The sequence below is a fragment of the Mus musculus genome, chromosome 5 (genome assembly GCF_000001635.26).
Source record: "Mus musculus strain C57BL/6J chromosome 5, GRCm38.p6 C57BL/6J".
Lineage (NCBI taxonomy): Eukaryota > Metazoa > Chordata > Mammalia > Rodentia > Muridae > Mus > Mus musculus.
Window position 1 is genome coordinate 105,788,449 of NC_000071.6, and position 27,026 is coordinate 105,815,474.

The following is a 27,026-nucleotide window of genomic DNA, read 5'->3' on the forward strand; positions in this document are numbered from 1 at the left end:
GGTTGAATAGTTTGCGCTCCTTAGAAACCCGTGGTTAAATTAACACATCTAAGTCAAGCTTGCTCTGTGCTTAGTATTCGAGTGCATGTTGATCACAGGATCCTCACTTGTCAAAGGCTGCATGTCCTAACAGCTGTGGAGGGCACCAGGGCTGATCCATCAATCATGCATAGCCCTGGCCAGAGATTCTGCGGAGCTCCAGGTTTGTCCCAGCATCAGTACTGAAGTCCGAGGTGCCCTTTGGCCACTGGGGGAGGGTCTTTCCTCACCCCATTTCCTCTGTAGTCTCTGTCCTTGAAACCAAGACGCTCAAAGATAAGTAAGAATCCAAAGCCAGTTCCAGCCCTTCTGAGATGAGTGAAGGCAGGAGGGGTGGGGAGCAGGCACCCAGAGATCTTGCACTGAAAGCTTTCCTGCTACAAACTGTCCAGTGCAGTGGCCCACAGTCCTACTAATGTTGCGACCCTTTGGTACAGTCCCTCATGTTGTGGTAACCCTCAGCCACAGAATTATTGTGTTGCTACTTCATAGCTGTAATTTTTTTTTTTTTGCGCTCCTTAGAAACCTGTGGTTAAATTAACACATCTAAGTCAAGCTTGCTCTGTGCTTAGTATTCTAGTGGATGTTGAATCTCAGGGTCCTCACTTGTCAAAGGTTTGTTTTTGGTTTTTGGAGACAGGGTTTCTCTGTGTAGCCCTGGCTGTCCTGGAATTCGCTCTGTAGACCAGGTTGGCCTCGAACTCAGAAATCCGCCTGCCTCTGCCTCCCGAGTGCTGAGATTAAAGGCATGTGCCACCACGCCTGGCTCATAGCTGTAATTTTGCTACTGTTATAAACCCTGGTGTAAATAGGCAACCCCCCAGGTTGAGAACCATTGGTTAAGTGTCTTGCCTGCTAGGCTGCCTAGTTCTGTGCCCTATAGATCCCTAGATCAGTGAGACACCATAAAAAGCCTTTATGGGCTTCAAGAGTAGAACAGTAGGGAGACAGTCCTCGTCCCTCAACCGTAATGGGAGTTAGGAGGCCTGCCTAGAGTTCCAGCATGTGGAAGAAACAGACCAGGAATCTCCACAGAATAACCTGGCTAGCTAGTAAGCTATAGGTTCATGTGAGAAAGAGAGCTCAAGTATGATACCTGATGTAAACCCTGCACCCATAAATGCACATGTGAACCTGAGTACACATACGTACACCGTATATACATACATGCAAGGCAATGTGAGCATGAGAGTGTCTGTGTGGCCTCTCACTCTATCAACCAGTGGGACTGGCCAGCAGTCTGCCGGGACCCCCTTGGCTGTGTGAGTCTTGGTGCTGGTCGCCTACATCCCATGCCCTGTGAGCACAGGGGACGTGCTCAGTGAAGAGAACACTCCACCTGGACAACCAGGGAACCCTGGTTCAGTTCCTCCTCTGCTGCTCACTGGCTGCTGGGCCTTGTGCCAGCCTTCCTCACCAGGCCAGAGCTTCCTATAAATGAAGACACAGATCAAGTTGCGTGTGAAGGTCTTTCAGGACATCCTGATGACTTATCTCTCTTTGTCATTGCTGACCCCCAGCTGCAGTGGCCGCTGTCTTCCCTACTTCCGGTTCCACTTGGCCCACCTTTTTCTTTCATAACAAGCTTCTGTGGGCCTGAAGTGATTCCTTGGTGCCAAGCTGGGTTACCAGATAAGATAGACAGAATAAACATGCATTAAGGTCACCTGGAACACACGGCCACCACCAGAAAATGTTTATAAAAGAATGTGATACTCTCGGGTTAGAGAGAAACATCCCAGCTGTTGCCTTATGCTTATTTCGTGGCTCTTTGTGCCTTACGTTTCTGTTTAGAGGAATGCAATATGATCTTTGGAGCGCTTAGGCCTCCATTTTCTTTCTTTCACCAGAGCCACACAGACTTTGGAACGCAGGCTTCTCTGTCTCATGGCTGGCACCGTGTTGGGGTAGAACAAGAGAGAGGTGGCAGTATGTAGCCTGAAGTCCTCCCGAGCTTATAACTGACTTGAGGCTCAGGATTTCTCTACAGTAATTAAAAGCATTTAGAGGTGTGATGCAGGGGTGCAGAGGAGCAGTCTGTAGAAGTGGCGGAGCTAGAAACTTTAGTAGACAAGCTGTGCAGATCTGGCTGGCTGGGTACATGATTTCCAAGCTTGGCATCCCACAGCTGTGGCTCATTGGGTGCTACCCAGTCTCAGAGTTGCCGTAAACCCAGTTTAACCCAAACTCAGGCAACCTCTTGGTGTGTCATATCTTGCCATCCTGGTGTGGGTCCTAGGAGTTTGGCTCCCTTGGTAAACTACTATGGCTGCTAAGGAATGAGTAGGCTGTGGTCCTCAGGATCCAGAATAAAAGGACTTTTTCTAGAGGGCTCTGTGCGTGACTGTCTATGGGGAACAGTTAGCTTCTGCTTGCATAGGCTCTTAGCAGTCCCTGGATCATATTTTTACCATGTAGTTAAGTGTGTATTATCATTGTGGAAGTCACACACAGTGCTTATGTGCCGGGGACTGAGCTCCATGTGCACGTGCCTGGATTAGTAAGATGCAGTAAGATCTTTACCCTTGCTATGTCTGTTATGGATATGGAAAGACAGGGACGACGTTGGTAACCTAACTTAAGCTATTTGGCTTACAAATGACAGATCTAGGATTTGTCCTTGCAGGGTGTATTTGTCTCCTGAGCCATTGTGCCATAGACAACCGTTACTCTTCTGACCTCAGAGAAGGGGGGGTGGGGGTGGGGGTGTAGGCAGCACTGAGAAGACCAAGGAAGTGCCCTTCACGTCATCCCGAGCCCATAAATCATCTGACACCTATGCTGGCTTCAGGTGATTTCGTTTGGTTCTTGCTGGCATGCTACCTGGGCCTTATCTGCCACCCCTGCAGTGGCCAAGGGGGACCTGGCATGTCAGAACGGCAAGGACAGATGTGACACCTTAGAAGTGTGACTTAAATAGAAAGCACTTGTTTTTATTATTGGAAGACCTGTGTGTGCATCTCAGCACACTTCTGTTGCAGGACGAATTCTCCCTTCACACTGATGTCACAGGGAACTTGCAGGGTTTAAGGCTGAAATAAGATAATGACCTGCACTGTACTGACTGTTGTTAGCCTTGTGGGTCATCTTCCACCCATAGCTACCTTTTTCATATATTGAAGTTTTAAATAACTCATTCTAAAGGAATGGTAGTTTGAAATGTTAGGTTGTGAGACAGGAAGAATTTGTGGAGAGTGTCACGATGCCTGTAGATTCCTCTCTGCTTCAGAAAGCAGCAGCCCCTACCTCACATCCTCTCCTCCCGTGGCACATAAAACATCAGGGAGAAACTTTGTGTGGGATCAGAATCCCATGTCCATGTGCTAAATCGTTGGTGATATTTGTGTTAAGAACTCATCACTCACGGGCTGGAGAGGTGTCTTGAGCGGTTTGGTTTTCCAGAGGACATGGGTTCAGGTCTCAGCATCCTTGTGATAGCTCACAACTGTCAGTAACAGAGTTCTAAGCAAGCGAATGGCTTCTCCTCACCTCTGCAGGTAATAGTCCTGTACCTAGTACATAGATACACATGCAGACGAAATACTCATACACATTTAGATGGATGGGTAGATGGATGGATAGATAACAGCATTTCCTGGATGTTTTTTTGACTATCTTCCCAAGAATTTGGTGGAGAGTGGTAAACTATCCACTCTCAAATAAGACCAAGCAAATTATTAAGCTTCCCTTTCACCATGGTTTTGCACATCTGTCTTGAATATCAACTGTAAAAAAGATAGAAGAGAGGAGGTATGAACCCCAGTCCACATTCAGAACCAATGAGGACAAGGATCAGCTGATTGTTAGCCACATCCCCTACTCCCCCCCCCCCCCCCCCGGCCATTTTAAACACTGATGCTACTTCCTATAGACTGGACCTTGTGGACTTAAGTACTCTTTCCCTGTCTCAGCGGGGCAGCAGAAACTGGCAGGCTACCAACAGGGAGAGCCACCTACAACCCTCAGGCAACACAAAGTCCACAGGCAGGGAGGGCCTCCATAGCCCTGCCTAGTTAGTGAAGAGAGTGGGCAGAGAAGCAGCGGTGGATTCCTTCAGGGATACCCCTCAGGTCTCTCTCCTAGGGGAGCGCAGAGCCCTGTTAAGTCCCGCTCGCAGATTCAGCCAGGGCTGGAAGCTTCCTAGTCACAGACCTCTCCTCCCCGGATGTTTACACTGCCATGTTCCAAGCCCCTTTTAATAATTAATCCCTGTGTGACTAAACCACGAGAGGAAAGATTGCTTTTCATAAAAGGCTTAGATTGTTCTGCTGGTGGGCATCTGTAGGTGACCACGGCAGCCCAGAGGTGAATTTTACATTAAACACACGCAGAGTAAATTGCATGGCGGCCGGCAGCCAGGAGCAAGCTCATCCCGGCTGCTGAAAAGCATAGACATCAGCTGCTGTCATCGCCCAGGCCAGTTCATGACGCCCGCCCGGCATTGCTGACAGCTCAGCTTTGGAAGTTACTGTGTGTAACCACACAGACCCCTCACCCCCACCTCCGCTGTTCTTGGCATCCGAGTCCTGTCTCAGGACCACAGTCTGACAGGACAGCCACTGGCTGGGTATCTGCCTGGGCTTTTGGCTGATGTTCTCTGCCAAACCTTGGTAGCTAGCTGCTTGCTACCCAGGACCAAGGGCTGACTCTCATGAGGAAAACCTGTCTGTGTATTGTGCCAGGTTGCGCTACTTGCTGTCTTCAGATGGGCTCTGGGTTTAGACCAGTCTGTGCACAAGCATCTGTAGCAGGCACTTGGGTAGAGCTCCCCCCAGTTCAGGGTCAAAGCCCCAGCCTGCTGAGTCATCTCGGTTCTGCCTAACTGGCTAGGACTTCCAGCTTAGCCTTTCCTGCCCGAGCCTTCTACCTGTCAACAGCTCTTTTGTGCAGATCTGTGGGGGTTCAAGTGGACAGGGAGCAGGTTTGAGGGAAGCCCTGCTCGGCTGAACTCGGGTGTTGTGTTACAAGAAACACCCTGTGAGTAACCCACACCTCCAGCCCAACCTGCCAGCATCTGCTCAGGTGGAAAGGCTGCCGTGACCTAGCCTTGGGAACACAAAGGGTCTCCAAGGCCTCCCATCCATCCTGCAGGTGCCAGCCTTCCTGTCTGCCACTCTGCTCTGAGGCCAGAGAGCCAGCAACAGCTTTTTTTTTTTTTTTACCACTTTGGTTCCTAATCGCCAGGGATGAACTGAGCCAGAAGAATAAATACAGAAGAGCAGACACGTACAGCTTAAGCCTTTGTTTCAGAACTTGAAAACAAAACATGTTCAGGCCAAAGACATCTTTACCCCTTCCCTGTTTGCCTCGGCCTCATGTAACTCCCTTCTTGAATTACACCGCTTTGTTAAAAACATTTCTGATTTCCCCAGACCTTTCCACCCGCCTCTCTCCCTCCCTCCAAGGGATTTAGTTTTTTCCAGGTTCTGCCCCACTGAGCTCACTCTTCTGAACAGTTGAATTGTTAAAAATGACCGTGGTGGTGTTACACTAGCAAGATTTTGCTGAAAGGACCCAGATATAGCTGTCTCTTGTGAGACTATGCCGGGGCCTAGCAAACACAGAAGTAGATGCTCATAGTCAGCTATTGGATGGATCACAGGGCCCCCAATGGAGGAGCTAGAGAAAGTATCCAAGGAGCTAAAGGGATCTGCAACCCTGTAGGTGGAACAAAAATATGAACTAACCAATACCCCCCGGAGCTCGTGTCTCTAACTGCATATGTATCAGAAGATGGCCTAGCCGGCCATCAGTGGAAAGAGAGGCCCATTGGTCGTGCAAACTTTATATGCTTCAGTACAGGGGAATGCCAGGGCCAAGAAGTGGGAGGGGGGGAGGGTATGGGGAACTTTTGGGATAGCATTAGAAATGTAAATGAGGAAAATACCTAATAAAAAAAATGACCGTGGTGGGATTTGTGCCCACATACAGAGGAGCAGAGGGAGTGAGTGATAGGTGACAGCTCTCCCAGGTGAGTCACAGAGTAGTGGTTCACCAGAGGTCCTGGGACCTTACACACCGGGAACAGGTTGTTTCTGTGTCATTCATGTGGACTTGCTACTTAGAATATACAAATTTTTCATTAACCTCTATCATCCACAGGAGACCCCTGTCATTTAACTTAAAAATGTTTCATGAGAATGTTGGTAAATCCTTAGAATATAGTACCAGCCCCCATTTCACCCAACAAAGGGAAATGCCCAATGAATTTTTGACACCGTAATTCAGAGAATTTATTTTATAGCCATTGATCATGCGTCTTGTATCCAAATCAGCCAGAAACAGATAATTAAATATGCAGAGACCAGTAAGACACGTTCTCTCCTCTGAAGTGGCTCAGTTCGTTGAGTGAACAACAGTTATATCCTAGTGTGTTCACACCAGTGAACTGCAGGTGATGTGGTACGAAAACTCGGAGGCAGCCCTGTTCACTCAACCTTTCGGTGGGACGGAAGGCTTTGCTAGGACACACTGGAGTTTGGATTTCTAAGTAGAAACTAAATTTTAACAGTTTGAGCCATGAAGGTGCCTACAGGTCCATCTATCCAGGCTGCTTCTCCACACATGAGGGATCTGAGGCTTGGAGACATGTGGCGACCTTGCCTGGGCCCAGCAGCAGTGTATGATCAGGACAAGAATTATGCTGGGACTCCACCCTCTTCCTGCTGCTGGAAATTGATGTTGGGTCATGGGTAGGTCCTCCCCGTAAGAATCTTAGGGAGACAGGTCAGCTTTTGAGTTTGTCTTCTCCTAAATGACCTGTGTTGTCATTTAGAGGTACCGTACAAGGGCTGTTGGTTGGCTTTCGGCTTTTCAAAGTCTCCCTTAAATGGATGACCGACCTGCATCATCTAACATTTAATTACAAAGGGCAGGACACTCAGGACACCTTGGGACTGGATTCGTGTGTGGCTCATAGGGAGTCTAAGAACACCAAGTACAACAGATTGTTAAATGTAACATAAGCGCAGGGTAGACAGACTGAAGGAATCGTTTTCATCTGTTTTGCTGAGCATAGATTATGTTCCCTACAGACTTTATGATTTGCATTGGTTCGTTTAGTGTTGCGCACCATCCTAGACTAACATCTCCAATCCATAATTGTGTTACCACTGTGCTGGTTATAAGTGGGATGGTGTGGCTGCCAGACTTCACACAGGTCTCTATAAAGTCTTGGTGTACGTGTATACTAAAAAGATTATCCACCAAGCAATCACGAATTTATTTACTTAGTTTTTGCTGTTTGTTTGTTTGTTTGTTTGAGATAGAGTCTTGACTATGTAGCCCAGGTTGGCCTGGAAACAGTTCTGTAGAGCAGGCTGGCCTCGAACTCATGGGCAGTCTTCCAGTATCTGCCTCGTGAGGGCTGAATAATGAGCTTTCCCCACATGCCCAGTTTTTATATTATTGTCTTGTTTTGTCTTTGAGATGGTGCCTCTCCCCGTGTAGCCAAGGTTGCAGTTGAAATCAGGATCCTCCTGTGTCAGTTTCCCCGAGTGCTGGGGTCCCAGGTGTGCACCACTGCATATAACTTGCAAATGCCCTGACCAAGAAACATGTAAATTATAATAAATCATAGCTTGAATTAATTTGCTTCATTTCCTGTGGACAGATTTATAAAGCATTAAGAAGAATAACAAAACTGTTGAATTTTTAAAAAAAAAAACTTCTTTCTAAAATATAATAAGAGTATACTAAATTCCTCCCCCCTCCCCCACCTCTTGATTCCTTTAGAGTTCTGGTAAGTCATTTCTCAGCACCGGCTTTTAGTGATGGATTTTGATGTTTGAACCTAAGTATTATTGACCAAGAAAAAACCACAGGCCCCTAGAGTCGGGAAGTGTGGATTTTGGTTTAAAGCCAATGGGTGAATGATGTTTAATACATTAAATATTAAATACAGAATCTTTTGGTCTGTTGAGTGCTGCTAATGTTGCCAATTAAAACATCCAGTTTGATTTATAGAAGTTTAATTTGATCTGGATACAACCTGTTTCACCTGACAATTACCATATCATAATGACATTTTGATAACAGTCCAAATAATTCTCATTGTGAGTGCAGTGAGAGAAACATGGAAATCACTGGGTCTAGAGAGACGGCTGCTCTGGCTGGAGAGGACCTGGGTTTAGATCCCAGCATGCATGTGGTAGCTCACATGAGCCTGTTGCCCACATAACCGCTTCTGACCCCTGTACACATGTGATATCTGGCCCCTGCACATGTGTGATAAACATACATGCATACAGGCAAAGCTCTCATACACAGAAAAGATGCTAATGAAAATAATTTTATTTAACTGCCTTTACTTTGATTGAGTGGCCAAACTTGCTTGCCTCTTCAGTGGTATAAAGAGGGATTTAATTTTGAAGTATTGTAAACCAAAATTTAAAGATAATCTGAAACATCGTAGCAAGAGTTTCAGTGAGATTGGGACAGTATTTTCCCTTTTGGTTTTGCTTTTCTGTAATTACAAACTATTCAGAATTCCTGAAGGATCTATTTAAAATCATATCATCTTCTAAAATACGATTTTTTAATCCCATTACCTTGAACCTATATCCACACGTACTTTATATTTACAACTGGAAAGAGTTCTGTGTCAGTGTACATAAAACACCTGACTTGATGCCATTACCAACTAAACGAACCATCTGTTCTAAAAATATAAAATAAAATAAAATAAAATAAAATAAAATAAAATATGGAACCTTAGCACACAACTTGAAGACTTAAAGGCATGTTTTCTGACTATCAAGCAAAGAAGTAGTAATTTTATTTTATTATTATTTTTTTTTTACAGTCCACAAAGGCTTTTATTTATGCTTTACATTTAAAAAAAGAATCCCAGGATTTTCCCTCCTGTATGTTTTCGTCTTGCCTCTTCATGGTCCATAATGCCAGCCGAGGTTGTCAGCACAATGAAGCCAAACTGACGTGAAGGGAGCAGGTTGTTCTGCCATTTCTCTAGGCCTTTGAGTTGAACATCAAATCTAGGGCTTATAACGCCACACTTGTTCAACCTTCCTGTGAGGTTCACAACAATCTTCCCAGCTCTGTGATCATCATTGATCTCGAATTCACCAATGTATCCGTGCTTCATCATCACGGTTAAGAACCGAACGATGACTTTAGAACATGGCCAGATGAGGACCTGGCGTTTGCCTCTCTTCTCAGCGTTGTTGATGCTCTTGAAAGCATCCGCCAGAACATTCATTCGCACCATGGTGGCGGCGAGGGAAGATGGCAGAAAGAGAGTCGTAATTTTATTTTTTATTGTTTTGTGTGTGTGTGTTTAAGGGATCTCTTGATCGGATAACTCGAGCTTTTTCTTTAGTTGAAGATTTCCTTGAATGCCTGGTCCTCCCGTCTCTCTTTCCTAAGCCTTGGGATTGATTACAAGGGTGCATCACCCAACACTTTCTGGTGCCAAGAATCAACCCGGATCCTGGACACACTAAGCCAGCAGCAGTCTGCCACATTACCAGTCAGAACAGTAGCGCTATTCCTGCCTCACAGGCGTTCACCAGTCAACAGTGTGCAGAGAACGGGTCTCTGTGCACCTCTGGACGCGGGGCATCTTCTGTTGACCCTCTGAGGCAGGTGGCTGTTACTGCTGGGATTATTATCATGGCTGGCCTTCTTACCATCCCATAATCATGGGAACAGGCGCAGACAGAGACCAAGCACCCTCGTTCACTCAGCTAGCAGTTATACTTGCCCGTTGAGGTTCTGGTGTTTAGCTTGTTGGGTAGACACGATCCCACCTCCACACACTTTTCACGTGGTATCTGTGCTGTTTTACGTGGGTTACCCGCCATTTACAAGCAGGCAAGCGGTAGGAACTGCACAGGGCGGGTGACTGCAGACCTTCTCTTGAGCCCAAGACAAACGTTCATGTAGTCCACTTCCCTTCTTTTCCCAGTTTACAAATTAAAGTAATTCTTCCCTGAGTTCCCCAGAGTTAGTCATTTCCTGTCCCGAGTCCCACGGTGTTTTCCTCAGACTCTGTATTTTGAGTGCATACTGTTTTGTAATTAATTTGTTTATATGTCATGTCTTTCCATCCCCGACCCTTGCCTCCAACCCAGTTCTTCAAGAGCTGGAACCAGGTCTAATCTATTTTTGTCTGACACTAGCCCTGTGCTGGTGACAGTGGATGAGTCATGTTGCCCAAGAGGTGAAGGGACTTGCCCAGAGTGCAGGCTGAAGTATAAGTGACTTTCATAATTTGCCACCCCATACCTGGCACTCAAGTCTTGCCAGATGCATTTCAGATGGCTTGAAGTTGTGTGTGCATGCCGGCTGCCTCTCTGTGTGGGTGTGGGTGTAGGAGAGAGAGAGAGAGACAGAGAGAGAGAGAGAGAGAGAGAGAGAAAGAGAGAGAGAGAGAGGGAGGGAGAGAATGTACATGCCTTCCTGCGTATATGTGTATGTATGTATATCTGTATGTGCATGCCTACCTTTGTGTGTGTGTGTGTGCATGCCTACATGTAAAACCAGAGAAAGATACGGAGTGTCCTGCTCTGTTGTTCTCTATGTTATTTTCTTGAAATGGCGTCCATCACTGAATCTCCAGCTATGTTAGTACTGTAAGCCCCAAGGAACCCCATCTTTACTCCATCCCACTGGGATTACAGTCTTGTCTGACATCAGACCCAGCGTTTTACATGGGTGCTGGGAAAATTGACTTTAGATCTCTTCACTTACTCCAAGCAGTTTTACTCTCAGAATCACCTCCCAGCCTCTGACTTGGACTCTTGCTGAGGAGTTGGGACACAGTTTTCTGACCACGGTGGTGGTGGTGGTGGTGGTGGTGGTGATGATGGTGGTAGTAGTGGTGGTAATGATGATGGTAGTGGTGGTGGTGATGATGGTAGTGGTGGTGGTGGTGGTGATGATGATGATGGTGATGATGGTGGTGATGATGATGGTGGTGGTGGTGGTGGTGATGATGATGATGGTGATGATGGTGGTGATGATGATGGTGGTGGTGATGATGGTGGTAGTAGTGGTGGTGATGATGATGGTAGTGGTGGTGGTGATGATGGTAGTGGTGGTGGTGATGATGATGGTGGTGGTGATAATGATGGTGGTAGTGGTGGTGGTGATGATGGTAGTGGTGGTGATGATGGTGGTGGTGATGCTGCACCGTTACTCCCCATCCTGTGTATCAGTTAAGGCTCAAATGAAATGATATCATTTGTGGAAGTATTGAAACTAGGAAGCCCCTGTAGTATTAAGAGTGTATATTACTGTTATTCTAGTCTGTTATTTCAGTGTGACTTTATTACTCTGTGAAGTAGGTGACCTCACTGCCATTTCACAGAGGAGAGAACTGAGGTACAGTGAGATTGAGAGCCTCAGCTGTAACCCTGGGTAGCAGCAAGAAGCTTGGAAATCAGGCTAGGCTTCAGTGTGTTCCAGGCTACTGCCGGAAGCCTGGCTCCTGATGCCTCCAGAGTGAGCAGGAGGCAGACTGTAGGGGGAGGACGGGCAGCTTCATGCTGGGGCCCTGAAGCTGCAGGAGTGACGGTGTGCAGTAATTTTTGATGTGACCAGCCACATTGCATCCAGCTCTGGCACCCTGTTGTGGGGTAGAATAGGGCTAACCTCAGCATTGCTTTTGTCTCAATGGAGAGTTCCTCGGTGGCTCTCAGAGGAAATGAAGGCTGCTCTGTCCAGCTGCTGCTTCCTGTTCCATAATTCTGAGACACTTTTTTTTTTCCTTCAAAGCATCGAATGCTTTATTTTTAAACCAATGGAAAAATACTATCAACCTGCTTCTTAGTATTTCCTTAAAACCTGGCTGTGCTTCTTTGCAGTATACAGGGGTGTGCGAGAGTCTGCCATATTGCTGCCTGGGACGGCAGGAGCCAGCTCAGTGTCTGCTTTTCCACAGCAGGAATGAAAAGCAATTAAGTCAGATCTGATGGGGCAGGAAGCTTGCTGAGGTTGGTCGATGACAGCATCCAGGGGAGGCCTGTAATTGACGTCTGTGCCTCCCTGTCTCTCCATGTGCTTGTGCAAACTCAGGCCTGCTTTTTCTTCTGCCGGTGATTGTGACATTAGCGAATTCCCAACCTGAGTCACTTAAGCGGCACCGACTCCTCATATAGCACTGAGGACAGCAAGGAGCCTTGGGGCAGAGGTGATAGTTGCAGCCTGGTAAAGGATTGCTTGCGGAACCAGTGGCCCCGTAACTAAAAGCAACAGGTAGAAATATTTTCTCTTAATACCTCATTTTCTTTTCCATTCCCTAAGCAGCAGAGAACGTGTATGGGCTCTCGTGGTTCGTCTTTGGAGAAACACTAATTTAGGAAATGTTATTTTGCAAAGCAGACTTAAAAGAAAGTCCTAAGTATGCCAAGTTCTAAATGAGACTCTTGGCTCCCTTAGAGGTGGAGGGGAGTGGTTTGGGGGGAGGGGGCTAACAATTGAAGATTGCCCTGTGAAGATGCCTGCAGTCTATCTGCCTCATTCCCCCACCCCCGACCCCACTGTGACCAAGGACATAGAGTAAATCCGGCCACTGTTGCTGACACTCCCCTTAGAAAGAGCAAACATTTCCTTTCATGCTTTCTTCCTTCCAGTGAGATCTAACTTGAGTTCTCTGGATGTTTAGCCTTCCCAGAGACTTTGGCCTGGTGGGAGAGCCTGACCCTGTCTGCATTATAAGATATTCACAGAGCTGCTCCTCTGTGTGTGTGTGTGTGTGTGTGTGTGTGTGTGTGTGTGTGTGTGTGTGTGTTGGGGAGGAGAGGTGGGAATTACAACTCACCCTTTTCTCCCCCCTTCGACTACAGAGAAGGACCCTTTAAGGTTTTACGATTGGGTGAGCGAGATGGTGGTTAGCAAAGTTAATGTTTGCCCGGGTAGTAAAGGGAAAACAAACACTGGAAAGGGAACTTTCACAGGGGTAGGAATTCTCTCATCTTTATCCCTTCGTAAAGGTGTGAAGGTTAAACAAACTGTGAGTGTGAGTGTGTGTGTGTGTGTGTGTGTGTGCGCGTGCGCGCGCTTGTGCACACCCCCAGTCAGAATGTGTTTGTGTGTATAATTTGATGCCTCTGCCCTTTCTCAGCTTCTGTCAGCTTCTCCCACCTAACTCCTTCCCTTGCCTAAAAGTGTGGCTTTTGCCTTCCACTCCTTGCTGCAGCCCAAGCTAGGCTTTTCCATCCAGGTGAGTTGGAAGAAGCAAATATTCAAGTTTGGGTTTGGGCCTGACCTGCCTGAGCCAGGTTTCGTTTGTTGCGAAGCCTCGAAGTGTAGCTTGCTGTCAGTGGGCTCTCACCTGCACATCCTGCCGTATGTGTCTGGAGCCAGTTCCTGGGTTTCATGATGGCCCCTTCCGACTGGCCCCTTCCGAGCGCCTTCTCTAACTCCTTCCATAGCCCTCCTTTGCCCAGTTCTGCCATGTCCTCTGGATGCTGATGACCCTGGGTCTGCTCTTGCCTGTGTCTCCCTGAGCATCTCATCGGGCACATGTTGACTAGTTTGTGGGTCTTTCTCTAGTTCACTTTGAATAGTCATGTTAGCTCCACCCAAGTCTCTCTCTACTTTAGTGTGTTAGCTGTCCAACCTGAAAAATCAAACAAACATCCATTCTCCCGTCTCTATCCTTTTCTCTCCACTGTTTTCCGGTGCCTGACTCCTGGAAAATATCCCTGTATCCTTAAATTTTCCAGAAGTTTACCCCTCACCACTCTCTGGGGGTCTGAGGAACTACAGCAAACCACTGGACTCTTGAATGTTCTAAAACCCATCTCTCCATTCTCCTGGTTCCCATGAGATGCAGTCTTTATGAGGCCAGGCCCCCTCCTTTGCTCAAGACAGCTCTCATTATTGGGTGTTTTATTGCAGTGGCCTGAGTTGAATCATCATCGCCTCAACTGTCCAGTGTATTTTGCCTCTCACGGGTTTACTGTTAACTTTGTTAGAGTTACTATCATACTTGATTTTAATGTGACTTTATAGTATATTAATTTGCTCTTATAACTTGTCAGTTATTTATTCATGTAAATTCCTGTTCTGTATCCTCCACTCTAAGACCTTTGATGGTGTTAGAGAAAATACTAGCTATGTAGATAAGGAAAAAAGTCTGTCCAGATCTTATTTCTAAATGCTTTTTCTTAATAAGTACTTTTTTTTTTTTTTGAGACAGGGTTTCTCTGTGTAGTCTTGGCTATCCTGGAACTCACTCTGTAGACCAGGCTAGCCTCAAACTCAGAAATCCACCTGCCTCTGCCTCCCAAGTGCTGGTATTAAAGGCATGCGCCACCACCACCTGTCCCAGTAAGTACTTTTTTAATAGTCACAGATTTTTTTTAATTAATTATGGGGGTGTTAGGCTCCTGTAACAAAGAGACTCCATATAGGGTGGTTGAATAAGTTGGTCGTTTATTTCCTTTCCATAGGACAGATGTGAGTAGCCGAGGGCTAGCCGGATAATCCCAGTGGGCTTCCCCCATGCATGGCCTCTGAAGTTGTACCTGCTCTTCTTGTTTCCAGCCAGCTGAACGGGGGAGGGGGAGAGATCAAGACATGTAGCCTTGTCTTTAGAGAGGGCACTGGGAATCAGACTTGACTTCCTGTAGCCCCTTGGCCCTGCTTCCCTATGTTAGACTGAAACATAACATTTGCACAAAGCACCAAGGTTGCTGAAGCGTGTGGGGGAAGCCCAGGGATTCTCTTACTCTCATGGCAGAGAGGGAGAATGGTTTCAAAGTGGAATGTGGTGACCTGTGTTAAATTATATTACTTGTAATGTTGGGGATTGAACCCAGGACCCAGAGCATACTGAGCAAGTGCATTGCCACTGAGCCACAGCCCTATCCCATTGGAGTGGTCTCCTCCACAAGAGCGAGGAACTATTTTTGTTAAAAAGTCAAACCTGGAAGGAAATGAGGGTTTTGTTTGTATTTTGTCTCATACCCATCTAGACCTACCCCATAGCTTCAGCCATTGCTGCATACAGGTCAGAATCCGGAGCCTCAGAGAGATCTCGGCTCTTACTGCCAGTGTGTGGATTTGGAATGAAGACTGGTGTGTCAGACAGATGAGCCGACAGACATGTGAAGTGTAGAATCTCTTCTGCATGTTTTCTGCCTCGCCACTCTTATTTCCGTATTTCTACATTTAGTACAAGTTTCTGAGTGTGAGTGAGTGTGTATGAGTATGTGCACATGAGTGTATTGTGTGATTGTGTGTAGGATGTATGTGTATATAAGTCTGTATGTGTGCAAGGGTGTATATGAGTATGTATGTGATTGTGTGTGTACATGAGTATGTATGAATGTGTGTGTAATTGTGTGTACATGTGTGTGTACATGAGTGTATGTGCATGAGTGTATATGTGTATGAGTTGTGAGTATGTTTATATGAGTGTGTGTGTATGTGTGTGTGCATGGGCGCATATGCACACAAGTCTGTATTGTGGAAGCTTGGACTTCAGGGCCTTGCACTTTCTGGGGGAAGTACTTTCCCACCGAGCTATATCCCCAGCCACTTTGGTATTAATTTATTAAAATATTTTCTAGAAGAAGATTCTCTTGCTTTTGTGTGGTGGGTATCTGTGTGTGTGTGTGTGTGTGTGTGTGTGTGTGTGTGTGTGTGTGCATAGATGCACATCATGTGTCCTCCCAGTCATCCTACCTTTAAGTCAAAGAATTAGTGTTCATTTCTCACCGCCATGTGTCTCTACCCTCAGAAGTGGATGCTAGTGTGCTGTGTGAGCAGTGTGCCCTGTCACACTGTGACAGAATGAATTCCTGTCTGAGTACAGATCTTCTCAGGTAATGTGCACAGCGTCAGCTGCTATGGACAGCCTCTCCTCCCTCCCCCTCTGTATGGTATTTATATAAGAAACGCATTTATAAGCATGTATATCTTTATATGTGAGAGATGCTGTGGACACAGTTGTGCCTTGTTTTTAATTCAGGGCTGCTTACTGTGGGGCTGGCAGGGTGACTCAGTAGTGAAGGTGGTGCTTCCAATACAAGCCTGGCAACTGGAGTCCAAATCCCAGAACCCATGTACATATAAGGGGAGAACTGGCTCAACAAATTGTCCTCCAACCTCCACCTCATGCTCACTCACCTCCAACACACACACACACACACACACACACACACACACACACACACACAGAGAGAGACAGAGAGAGAGACAGAGAGAGAGACAGAGAGACAGAGAGAGAGAGATTAGCCACATGGAATGGGCTAGAGCCGTGGAGGATAAGACAGGTCTGTGGGTTGGGTGCCTAGCAGATCTAAGCTTGAGTTTGTGCACCAGCCTTACGCATGGCCTCTTGGGTTTCAGAAGGGCTGGTTTTCTTGATGGCCCGTGTTCATAGCTCACCCTGACATCTCATGACATGAGTCATTCTCTGAGGGTTCCCAGAATACCCAGTCAGTTGTTTGTTTACCCTTTCTGTTGTTTCTTTTCTTTTTGTTTGTTTTACTGTTCTAGGAACTGAACTTAAAACCTTGTGTGTATTGTACAAATGTTTTGGATTTTATTTGAGACAGTTATCACTGGGTGGCTTATGCTGAGCCCAGGCTTATGGTTCCCCTGCTGTAGGTGTGTGGCCACACCTCCATGTCTATTTTTACTGCTGGTCTCTGCAATCATTTTTTTGTCATTGTTATTGTTTGGTTTGGTTTTTTTGTTTGTTTGTTTGTGTTTTGTTTGTTTGGGGGGGTGTTCTATACACTGTTATATACACTGTCTTCTGACTTCCACATCTGTGCTATGACACTTGTGAGCACACATAGATACACTCATGCACATATGTATGCATGCGTGCATGCACACATATACCCTACAACCTACATGCACACAAAGTAAATTAAACGTGATAAAAATCATCATTCAAAAATGTTACTTAAAATCTATTGTGGTGGTTTGTATATGCTTGGCCCAGGAAGTGGCACTATTAGGAGGTGAGGCCTTGTAGGAATAGGTGTGTCACTGGCTTTAAGACCCTCATCCTAGCTGCCTGGAAGCCAGTCTTCTCCTCTTTGCCTTTGGAACCAGATGTAGAACTCTCAGCTCCTTTTACACCATGCCTGCCTGGAAGATGTCATGCTCCTGCCTTGATGATAACAGACTGAACTTCTGACCCTGTAAGCCAGCCCCAATTAAATGTTGTCCTTGTAGGAGTTGCCTTGGCCATGGTGTCTGTTCACAGCAGTAAAACCCTAACTAAGACACATGTTCTCTAGGACTATTCTTACAGAGGTAAACTTGGGTTTATCAGAAAGCAGATACTCAGAATTATCCCAAATCAAAGATCTCTGTGTAACTTGGGAGGCAGAGGCAGGCAGATTTCTGAGTTCGAGGACAGCCAGGGCTACACAGAGAAACCCTGTCTCGGGGCGGGGGTGAGGGGGAGATCTCCGTGTAGTCCTCCAGGAGGCACCATATCATTCCGAAATAAACGTGCAGATAGATGCTGGCCGACTCGTGTCTTTTGTGCTGTTCCATCTCTAAGTTTAGCTTTTGTAAGCTCCTGTGCTTGGTAGTGCTTCAGTGTTACAGCTCCACTCGTACATAAGAGCTGTGGGAAATGCTTTGGGTTATAATTCAGCGGTGTGTCTCTATGACGCGTCCACTGGTGTCTACCGCAGGGACAGGAAGGTCCATCATTCCAGGCATGCCTTAGCTAGTGAGCCACTGCAGAGAAATAACTCTGGACTCATCAAGATCGTAAGCGATTTCCAGGAGAGCCGCATGCATACCTAGACGCTTTGGGAGCATGATTGGATAAATTCCGTTTGAATGAAACACGTCTTTATTTTATTAAACCCTTAGAAATAGAGCAAAGGTCACTCTCATCCAAATTCACCAGTTTATCTCGGGTTCTAAAATAAGGCATTATGTATACTACTTTGAAAGGCCAGCCCTTGGAGGAATTTTTTGTGAACACAGGGATGTTTCCTAGTGTCAGGATGAGTTCCGTTTTAAGAGAGGTAATTATCAGAAGTAATTAATGACTTTCAAGAGTCTGTCAACTGTAATTTCCCCCATCATTTGATTGATTTATACCCTTATTAAAATCCTTCCCTTAGCTATTGTTTTTCTTGATTTTCTTCCCTATTTCTTTCTTTGTTGATATATTTTTCTGTCTCTCAGTTTTCATGACCACCCCCCCCCTTAAAATTAACATCTGTTTGTAGATATGTGGGTGTAGGTGTGCCGTGGCATGCATGTGGGCAACTATAGAGAATTGCTTCTTTCCCACCATCTGGGTCCAAGGATTGAACTTAGGTTGTCAGTCTTGACAGGAAATGAGTGCCTTTTACCCATGAGCCATCTCACCAGCTCCCATGATCCTCCTTGGTCTTCTTTACCATCACCACATTGCAGATCCTAGTCATGCTTGCCCCCACCCCGTGTATTTTGACACCTTTGGGCAACTGTTCCAGTGGAAGTGTTGGATGTGTTTGCTCCTCACGGTGGTATTTCACCCCCTTTTCATCGATAGTACAAGGAAAGGCCTAGGTGCCCTAGAAGATAGCCAGGCCGTGAGTGCTCCATCTTATAGTTAGTGTACAAGGTGAAGATAAGATGAGAACTGAAGCAGTGGGTTCTAGCTCAGCTAGAGCCTCTGGGCTGTGAGGGGCTCTACCATGTTGTGAGTTCTAGCTAGAGGAGAAATGAGTAAATGGCTAACTGAATGAGTTCTCGATGCCCATGTTGCCCACACATTTAGATGAACTTGCAGAAGGGGAAAGCCAAGTCTCGGGGGCGGGGGGGGGGGGGATGATCTGGGCTCCGTGGCTCTTTGTACCAGTTCACTGTGAGAAGCAGACTTAGCACAAGTCTGCATAGGATTCTTCAGACAGAACTCGTCCTTCCTCACAGCAGACCCTAGCACAGCTAGGTTTTGTTGGGTGCTTATGATGCACAGCGCTCTAACACCATGTTCTGTTTTATGGACTGCAGTAAAACATGTGTAGAGAGGGAGACAGCATTTACTACCAACCCAGCGGCTCCCCTCGTTCACAGTTCGTGCCTCACTGCCTGGGTGGAAGGTTAGAAAACCCCATGCAGGACAGGAAGGAAGCCAGAGGCAGGAGGCTACCCTCCTAGAGGTCTCCTCTTGGCCTTTGGTATGGTGTCACCTCTGATGTGCTAAGTCTGTTGGCTTCTGGCCCAGAGATTGAGGGCTTATCCCTCTGTCAGGAGTCAGGACTTGGTCTCCTCTCCTGAGGACATGACTGCACTTACCTCTGTCCTGAGCTGCCTGCAGTTGGCTGGCTGCAGTGAGTTAGCTTTAGACTAACCTGCTGCAAAGATCTGTAACGGGTTGTCCCTTTGGACGTTGAAAAATGCCTGTCAGCGCCGGTCATTTTCACCTTGGTGTAATTACTAGTGACCTTCTCTTGCTGGCAGTATTGGTTTGGGTTCAGTATCTAATGAGGCTGCTGTTGGATGTCTGTGTGGTTGGTTCTGCACACACCAGCCTGTATTAAATGCCCATCCTGGGCTGTGCCCTGGGGACATGCAGATAAAAAAAAAAATTAAAAAAAAAAAAAGCTACCTGCTAGGAGAGGAACCCAAGCCAACTGGAGGGAGCCTGAGGGCCAGTGTCTGCTATGTTCATTTCCATCTCAGTGGTTAGGTTTCCTAACACCACAGGGGCCTTTTTAACTTAGTAAATCCCTCTGGATGGAGCAGAATTCGCATACCCATCTGTCTTTCTCTAACCTGCCTTTGAGAAGTTTTTAAGGACCTACAGGATAAGAAGTATCTGGCTGAAAGACCTAGGCATTGCTTTCTAGAGGTCTCCCACTCCAAGAGATAAGGGTTGGCAGGCTCAAGGGTCTGTATCTGGGCAGAGATCCTTTGATGAGTGAGCAGACAGGCGTCCTGCCTCGATGAGAGGTGGAAGAGAATGCTGGGAACCTCCGGGACAGTGGAACTCTGCCCTGCACCACCCCCATCTACACCCCCACCCCCTCACCTCCACCTCCTCACCCCACTCCCCCAGCCCCGCAGCTCAGCTTCAGGCACAAACTATGCTTTACCTTAGGAGCACATGCAAGGTGAGGGGACACACAGGGAAAACCAGGCACTCGGACGCCTGGTTTACAAAGCCCCCTGACAGGCCCCTTAGAAACGCTTTTTGGGCGCGGTGGTGCAGTGCACACTTGTCATCCTAGCTTTTGGGAGGTGGAAGCAGGAGGGTAAGGAGTTCAAGACCAGTCTGGATCGTATGAGATCCCACCTCACCACCCTTGCAAAATGACAAGGAGAAGGGGAGGGGAGGGAGGGGGAGGGTAAGTAGATAGATTGTACTGTAAACTGGATGAAGTTAAAATTATAAAGGCTTGCTCAAGCTCTTGGCTTTAGTTAGCGGCATCCTTCCCTGGACTCTGTCACGGTAGAACCACAGCCATTGACCCTGATCTCCATGTTTCCGATAGGACATTTCCTCAGGAAGGAGACGTGCTTTCTCTCAGTAGGTATGAGTGTTTGGCTACACAGCAGTAGAGAAGTAAGACAACCCACAAAGCACAAAACTCCAAACTTCTCGAAATGGATTGGTTTTCAGAAACACATTCTGTATGAACTCAGGGACCATAGCCTGTGGGACTGGGGTAAGACAGTGCCTGGCACCGTCTGGAAGGAAGATGGCGACCTGCTGGTCCTGCCCCTGTGTTCTTTGAGGAGTCAGTGTGGGCCGTGGTGGACCCCAGCGTGAGTGAGGAGCTCAGGCTAGAAGCCATCCCTGTTAGTCAGCATGCTAGCGCCTGGGATAGCGAGGCGGAGCTTCAGCCAGGAGCTGATGAGTGAGCTCAACAGAAAGATGGGGAATGTCACAATGACCGCTCGCCACCCTTGGCAGTGGTGGAGCAGAAACTACTGGAGTCGTGTCTGTCTGAGCATGGAGTTGATGCTAGTGTTAGTTGGGCTTCATCATTCTTGCTGGAGAGGATGGCAGCCGGTGTGAAGTCAGGGTGTGCTGTTGGTGTGTTCCCTGCTGCTGCTGCCGAAATTTCAGGCTTTGTGCTTTCTTTGTCTACTGGGAAAAGACCTGGCTTCTGGCTCTCCTGGCACAGGATGAAGCCAGTTCCTAGGATGAGATGCTCGAAACAGCACTGAAGGTTTGACCACTCTGAAACAGCGCCATAAAACCCCAGAGCTTCTCTTATGCAGCCATTTATGTCTTTCCTGCTAAGGCCTGTCCTGGAGTTTTTAATTCTTGCACAGACACAAGTTGCTCTGCAGGGTGATTCAACTTAATAGCTGCCCCCCCTATACTATATAGATGCAGGTAATAGCTGTCCCCCCCACCCTATACTATATAGATGCAGGTAATAGCTGTCCCCCCCACCCTATACTATATAGATGCAGGTAATAGCTGCCCCCCCACCCTATACTATATAGATGCAGGTAATAGCTGTCCCCCCCACCCTATACTATATAGATGCAGGTAATAGCTGTCCCCCCACCCTATACTATATAGATGCAGGTAATAGCTGTCCCCCCACCCTATACTATATAGATGCAGGTAATAGCTGTCCCCCCCACCCTATACTATATAGATGCAGGTAATAGCTGTCCCCCCACCCTATACTATATAGATGCAGGTAATAGCTGTCCCCCCACCCTATACTATATAGATGCAAGTAATAGGTGTTCCCGTAATATTTATATTTTGAGGGTGATAATTAAAAATCTCATGAGTTGTCTTGTCCAAGCACCTACTGTGTCAGGTATCGTATGTGCAGAACAAGGAAAGGAAATGACCACAGTCCTGGCCCTCGCTAGAATAGTAATGTGGACGGACTCAGATGAGCAAACGGTGTGAGTAGGGCAGTGTCGGACAAAGTTCCTGTACCCTGCAGGAGCACATCTAAGGCATGAACTTAGAAAAAGGAGACAGAAGCCTGGCAGCTGAGCAGACTGGAGGAAGCGTTCCAGGAAGAGAGGACTGCAGGGAGAGAGCAGCTAAGTGGAAATTACCTCAGTGTACTGGGACAGACAGCAGGATGTCAAGGCAGTGATGGAGGTGTTAAAGACAAGTCTTGGGCACTCTCAGGACAGTGGCCAAGATTCATTCCTCACTCAGTCCTGAAAGCCAGACCCGAGCTTGAGTTGTATGTCTTGACTCTGGCTTGCTGTCATTCTGGGAGCTCTTCTTCCTGCTTGGATCCCCAAGCCAGTCGTGAAAGGTAAAAATATGTCAGGACACTCTGAATAAAAAGGGAAGGGGGATATGCCATCACCCACATACCCCACTGTGTACTCGAGAGAGCAGAGCACCAGACCGCATGGCAGATTCAATCCCTGAAGTCTAGGTGTAGGTTTTTTCACAGAATATTATAACTCTGTGGTTTAGATATTTATGGTTCTTAGGTTTGTGTTGTCATAATTACATAAAAGCTGTATCACTTATAAAATCATAGATCATCCCTGCATCTGGGGAGAGGAGGCCGGATGGGGAGAGACTTGTACAGAGAACAGGGTTGCAGCTCTGCTGCCATACTCCATGTCTGGAGTTCACATAGCCTTGGGTTCAGTTCCTAACAGCATAAACCGCCTGTGGTAGCCTACGCTTGTCAGAACACTCAGAAGCTGGAGGCAGGGAGATCATGAGTTCGAGGCCTTCCTACTAGGCGAGCCTCTATGAAATGAACTGCATCCCCAGCTGAACTATGCCTGGGTTGTGGACCCTTAATTTCAGCTGTCTGTGGAATCCGTCTCACAGGGATTACCCGTCTAACAGTTTGTGCTAATAAACTGCTAACAAATGCTCGTGGTTGGAGCGGTGGGAAGAGCCGTGTTCCTTACCTAGTTTAATCTTTGTAGCCATCCTTAGACATTATTATCCCCTGCAAACAGAGGTGGTAAACACAAGGTCTTGAGTTAACACGTTAGGAAGCGACAGGGCTCAGTCAGGAACATACAGCTGTACGGGTTGTTGCATGGCATGGCAGACTTAGACAAACAAGTCTCTCTCCTGATACTTCTCTGTGACGCCCCACCTTTTGTGGGGTTTCCCTTGGTTTGCTACCTGTTGGTTTTTTTGTAGTGACGTCTATAGTGACTTAACAATGTCTATGCTGACGGTCTATAGTCTGTAGTGATGTAATGACGTCTGTGGTGATGTCATTACATCATTACACAATGACGTCTGAAAAGGGTTCTCATTGGTCCCACTGCCCTCCACTCTGCAATGATGTCTCTAGTGATACCTTTTTTTTTTTTTTTTTCTGTTTTTCAGGAATGTTTACCCTTGCGGAAGTTGCTTCACTTAATGACATTCAGCCAACTTACCGAATCCTGAAGCCATGGTGGGACGTGTTTATGGATTACCTGGCAGTCGTTATGCTGATGGTAGCCATCTTTGCAGGGACCATGCAACTTACCAAAGATCAGGTGGTGTGTTTGCCAGTGTTGCCGTCGCCTGCAAATTCAAAAGCGCACACACCACCCGGAAATGCTGACATCACCACCGAAGTCCCCAGGATGGAAACAGCCACACACCAAGACCAAAACGGGCAGACGACAACGAATGACGTTGCCTTTGGCACATCCGCTGTGACCCCTGACATACCTCTCCAAGCCACCCATCCTCATGCAGAGTCCACCCTTCCCAATCAGGAGGCGAAGAAGGAGAAGAGAGACCCAACGGGCCGAAAAACCAACTTGGATTTTCAGCAGTACGTATTTATCAATCAGATGTGTTACCATCTGGCCCTCCCTTGGTACTCCAAGTACTTTCCATACCTTGCCCTTATACACACCATCATCCTTATGGTCAGTAGCAACTTTTGGTTCAAATATCCCAAAACGTGCTCCAAGGTTGAGCATTTTGTTTCAATATTAGGAAAGTGTTTCGAATCTCCCTGGACAACTAAGGCGCTGTCAGAGACGGCCTGTGAAGACTCTGAGGAGAACAAGCAGCGGATAACGGGCGCCCAGACCCTGCCGAAGCATGTGTCCACCAGCAGCGATGAGGGGAGCCCCAGCGCCAGCACCCCCATGATCAACAAAACTGGCTTCAAGTTCTCGGCTGAGAAACCGGTGATCGAAGTTCCCAGCATGACAATCCTGGACAAGAAAGACGGGGAGCAGGCCAAAGCCCTGTTTGAGAAAGTAAGGAAATTCCGTGCCCACGTGGAAGACAGTGACTTGATCTATAAGCTCTATGTGGTCCAAACGCTCATCAAAACTGCCAAGTTCATTTTTATCCTCTGCTACACTGCGAACTTTGTCAACGCCATCAGCTTCGAGCACGTCTGCAAGCCAAAAGTCGAGCACCTCACGGGGTACGAGGTGTTCGAGTGCACTCACAATATGGCCTACATGTTGAAAAAGCTGCTCATCAGCTACATCTCCATCATCTGCGTCTACGGCTTTATCTGCCTCTACACTCTCTTCTGGCTATTCAGGATCCCTCTGAAGGAGTACTCGTTTGAGAAAGTCCGGGAGGAGAGCAGCTTCAGCGACATCCCGGATGTCAAGAACGACTTTGCGTTCCTTCTGCACATGGTCGACCAGTACGACCAGCTCTATTCCAAGCGTTTCGGTGTGTTCTTATCCGAAGTCAGTGAGAACAAACTGAGGGAAATCAGCCTGAACCATGAGTGGACTTTCGAGAAACTCAGGCAGCACGTGTCCCGCAATGCCCAGGATAAGCAGGAGCTGCACCTCTTCATGCTGTCCGGGGTGCCCGACGCTGTCTTTGACCTCACAGACCTGGATGTGCTAAAACTTGAACTGATCCCCGAAGCAAAAATTCCTGCCAAGATCTCTCAGATGACTAACCTCCAAGAGCTCCACCTCTGCCACTGCCCTGCAAAGGTGGAACAGACTGCCTTTAGCTTCCTCCGAGATCACTTGAGATGCCTTCACGTGAAGTTCACGGATGTGGCTGAAATCCCCGCCTGGGTGTATCTGCTTAAAAACCTGCGGGAGCTGTACTTGATCGGCAATTTGAACTCGGAAAACAATAAGATGATCGGCCTCGAGTCGCTGCGAGAGCTGCGGCACCTTAAGATCCTCCACGTGAAGAGTAATCTAACCAAAGTCCCCTCTAACATCACCGACGTGGCTCCGCACCTCACGAAGCTCGTCATCCACAACGACGGGACCAAGCTCTTGGTCCTGAACAGCCTGAAGAAGATGATGAACGTGGCCGAGCTCGAGCTGCAGAACTGTGAGCTGGAGAGGATCCCACACGCCATCTTCAGCCTCTCTAATCTGCAGGAGCTGGATTTAAAGTCAAACAACATCCGGACGATCGAGGAGATCATCAGCTTCCAACATCTGAAGCGACTGACTTGCTTAAAGCTGTGGCACAATAAAATTGTGGCCATCCCACCCTCCATTACCCATGTCAAGAACCTGGAGTCCCTCTACTTCTCCAACAACAAGCTCGAGTCTTTACCGACGGCAGTGTTTAGTTTACAGAAACTCAGATGCTTAGACGTCAGCTATAACAACATTTCCACGATCCCCATAGAGATAGGTTTGCTCCAGAACCTGCAGCATTTGCACATCACAGGGAACAAGGTGGACATTCTGCCAAAACAGTTGTTTAAGTGCGTGAAGTTGAGGACTTTGAACCTGGGGCAGAACTGTATCGCCTCCCTGCCTGAGAAAATCAGTCAGCTCACCCAGCTCACTCAGCTGGAGCTGAAGGGCAACTGCCTAGACCGCCTGCCAGCCCAGCTGGGCCAGTGTCGGATGCTCAAGAAGAGCGGGCTTGTTGTAGAAGACCAACTGTTTGACACGCTGCCACTAGAAGTCAAAGAGGCATTGAATCAAGATGTCAATGTCCCCTTTGCAAACGGGATTTGAACTAAGCGAATGCAGGCACACCCACGTGCGGGGGGGACACCTTCCTAGATTGCAGATGCTCACTTGCAAGTTATTACAAGATAATGCATTTTAGGAGTAGATAAGCCCTTTAAACAGGACACGATGCATAGAGGCTGGTAGCAGACGAAACCGAATGTTCCATGTTTGTAGCATTTTCAGTCATTCATTTCCAGATCTTTTCTTTTTGTGGGTTGTTTTTTTTTGGGGGGGGGGTGTTTCCTCTTCCTTCTCTTCTTCTTCCTCTTCCTCCTCCTCCTCCTCCTCCTTTTTCTGGGGAAAGGGAAGGAAAAATCACAATCACTGATCTCAGTTCTTTTTAAATTGTAAGTCGGATGCGGCTGCTGGCTGAGTGTTTACACATTGCTTGCCTGCTAAAGTATATGATTAAACTGACTTTCTTCTTACTACATTGCAGTTTTTTGGTTTTTTGGTTTTTTTCTTTCTTTCTTTCTTGAGGTGTCCTGATTTATTTTTGCTTAGCTGGTGCAATATTGCTTAACCTTGGATCGTTGAAGACACAAGGGGCCAAACTCATAATCTTAGATTTGCTAAAATATTGACTTCTTTACTGTTTTAACTTAAAGCAAGTGAGTGGAGCTTCCTGGAGCATTTGATGGTACTGTACCTCTGCGAATCCCACAGCAGACTTTACAGTCTTGGCGGCCTGGAATGAAGTAGAGCGTGTGGTGTGTCAAGACTCTTTGATTGTTTCTTAAAACAAATACTAAAAATAAAATAACACATCCTTTAATAGTCACTTTATGTGCATAGGCTGGAGTTTTGGTTATACATGGTACACTTTTGGGCCAATATAATAGGATTTCCAATGAATAGAAAATGTGTTTTAAAAATAAATTTATAACAATAAAATACGTTTATCTAAATCGTAGTGGTTCACAACCTTTCTTGGGACCAGCATTTGGAATATAAACAGATCCACCTTCTCATGGTGGTGTCCGTGAGGGGCTGTTGGAGATCGGGTGTGAGAGGAAGGACTTGTAATTCATTGAGCTGGAAGATGCCTGTCTTTCATAACCATTTTAGTGGCAAGTTGTATTTCCTGTGTTTGTCTGTGAGGAGGAGTGTGAGGATTGTCTGCTGTAGGTTATAATTCTTTAACTCACAAAATGTCTGAATCAGCCTGTCAC

At 47.0% G+C, this 27,026-nt stretch overlaps 1 protein-coding gene and 1 pseudogene across 8 annotated transcripts in view; one reads left to right on the forward strand and one right to left on the reverse strand.

Annotated features, from left to right (window-relative positions):
* The window catches only part of Lrrc8d (leucine rich repeat containing 8D), a 115,253-nt gene extending 88,486 nt beyond the window's left edge, over positions 1–26,767 (forward strand). For 7 of the 8 annotated variants that reach the window (XM_011249436.2, XM_006534894.4, XM_030254406.1 and 4 more), the window contains one exon: positions 23,276–26,762. In XM_011249436.2, the coding sequence (XP_011247738.1) occupies positions 23,278–25,857 (2,580 nt within the window). In that variant the 5' untranslated portion in view covers positions 23,276–23,277 and the 3' untranslated portion in view covers positions 25,858–26,762. Of the gene's footprint in view, positions 1–23,275 lie in introns of all 8 variants that reach the window. The other variant, NM_001122768.1, reaches the window with a different exon arrangement.
* Rps15a-ps5 lies at positions 8,842–9,301 on the reverse strand (annotated as a pseudogene).
* Positions 26,768–27,026: the final 259 nt, after the last annotated feature.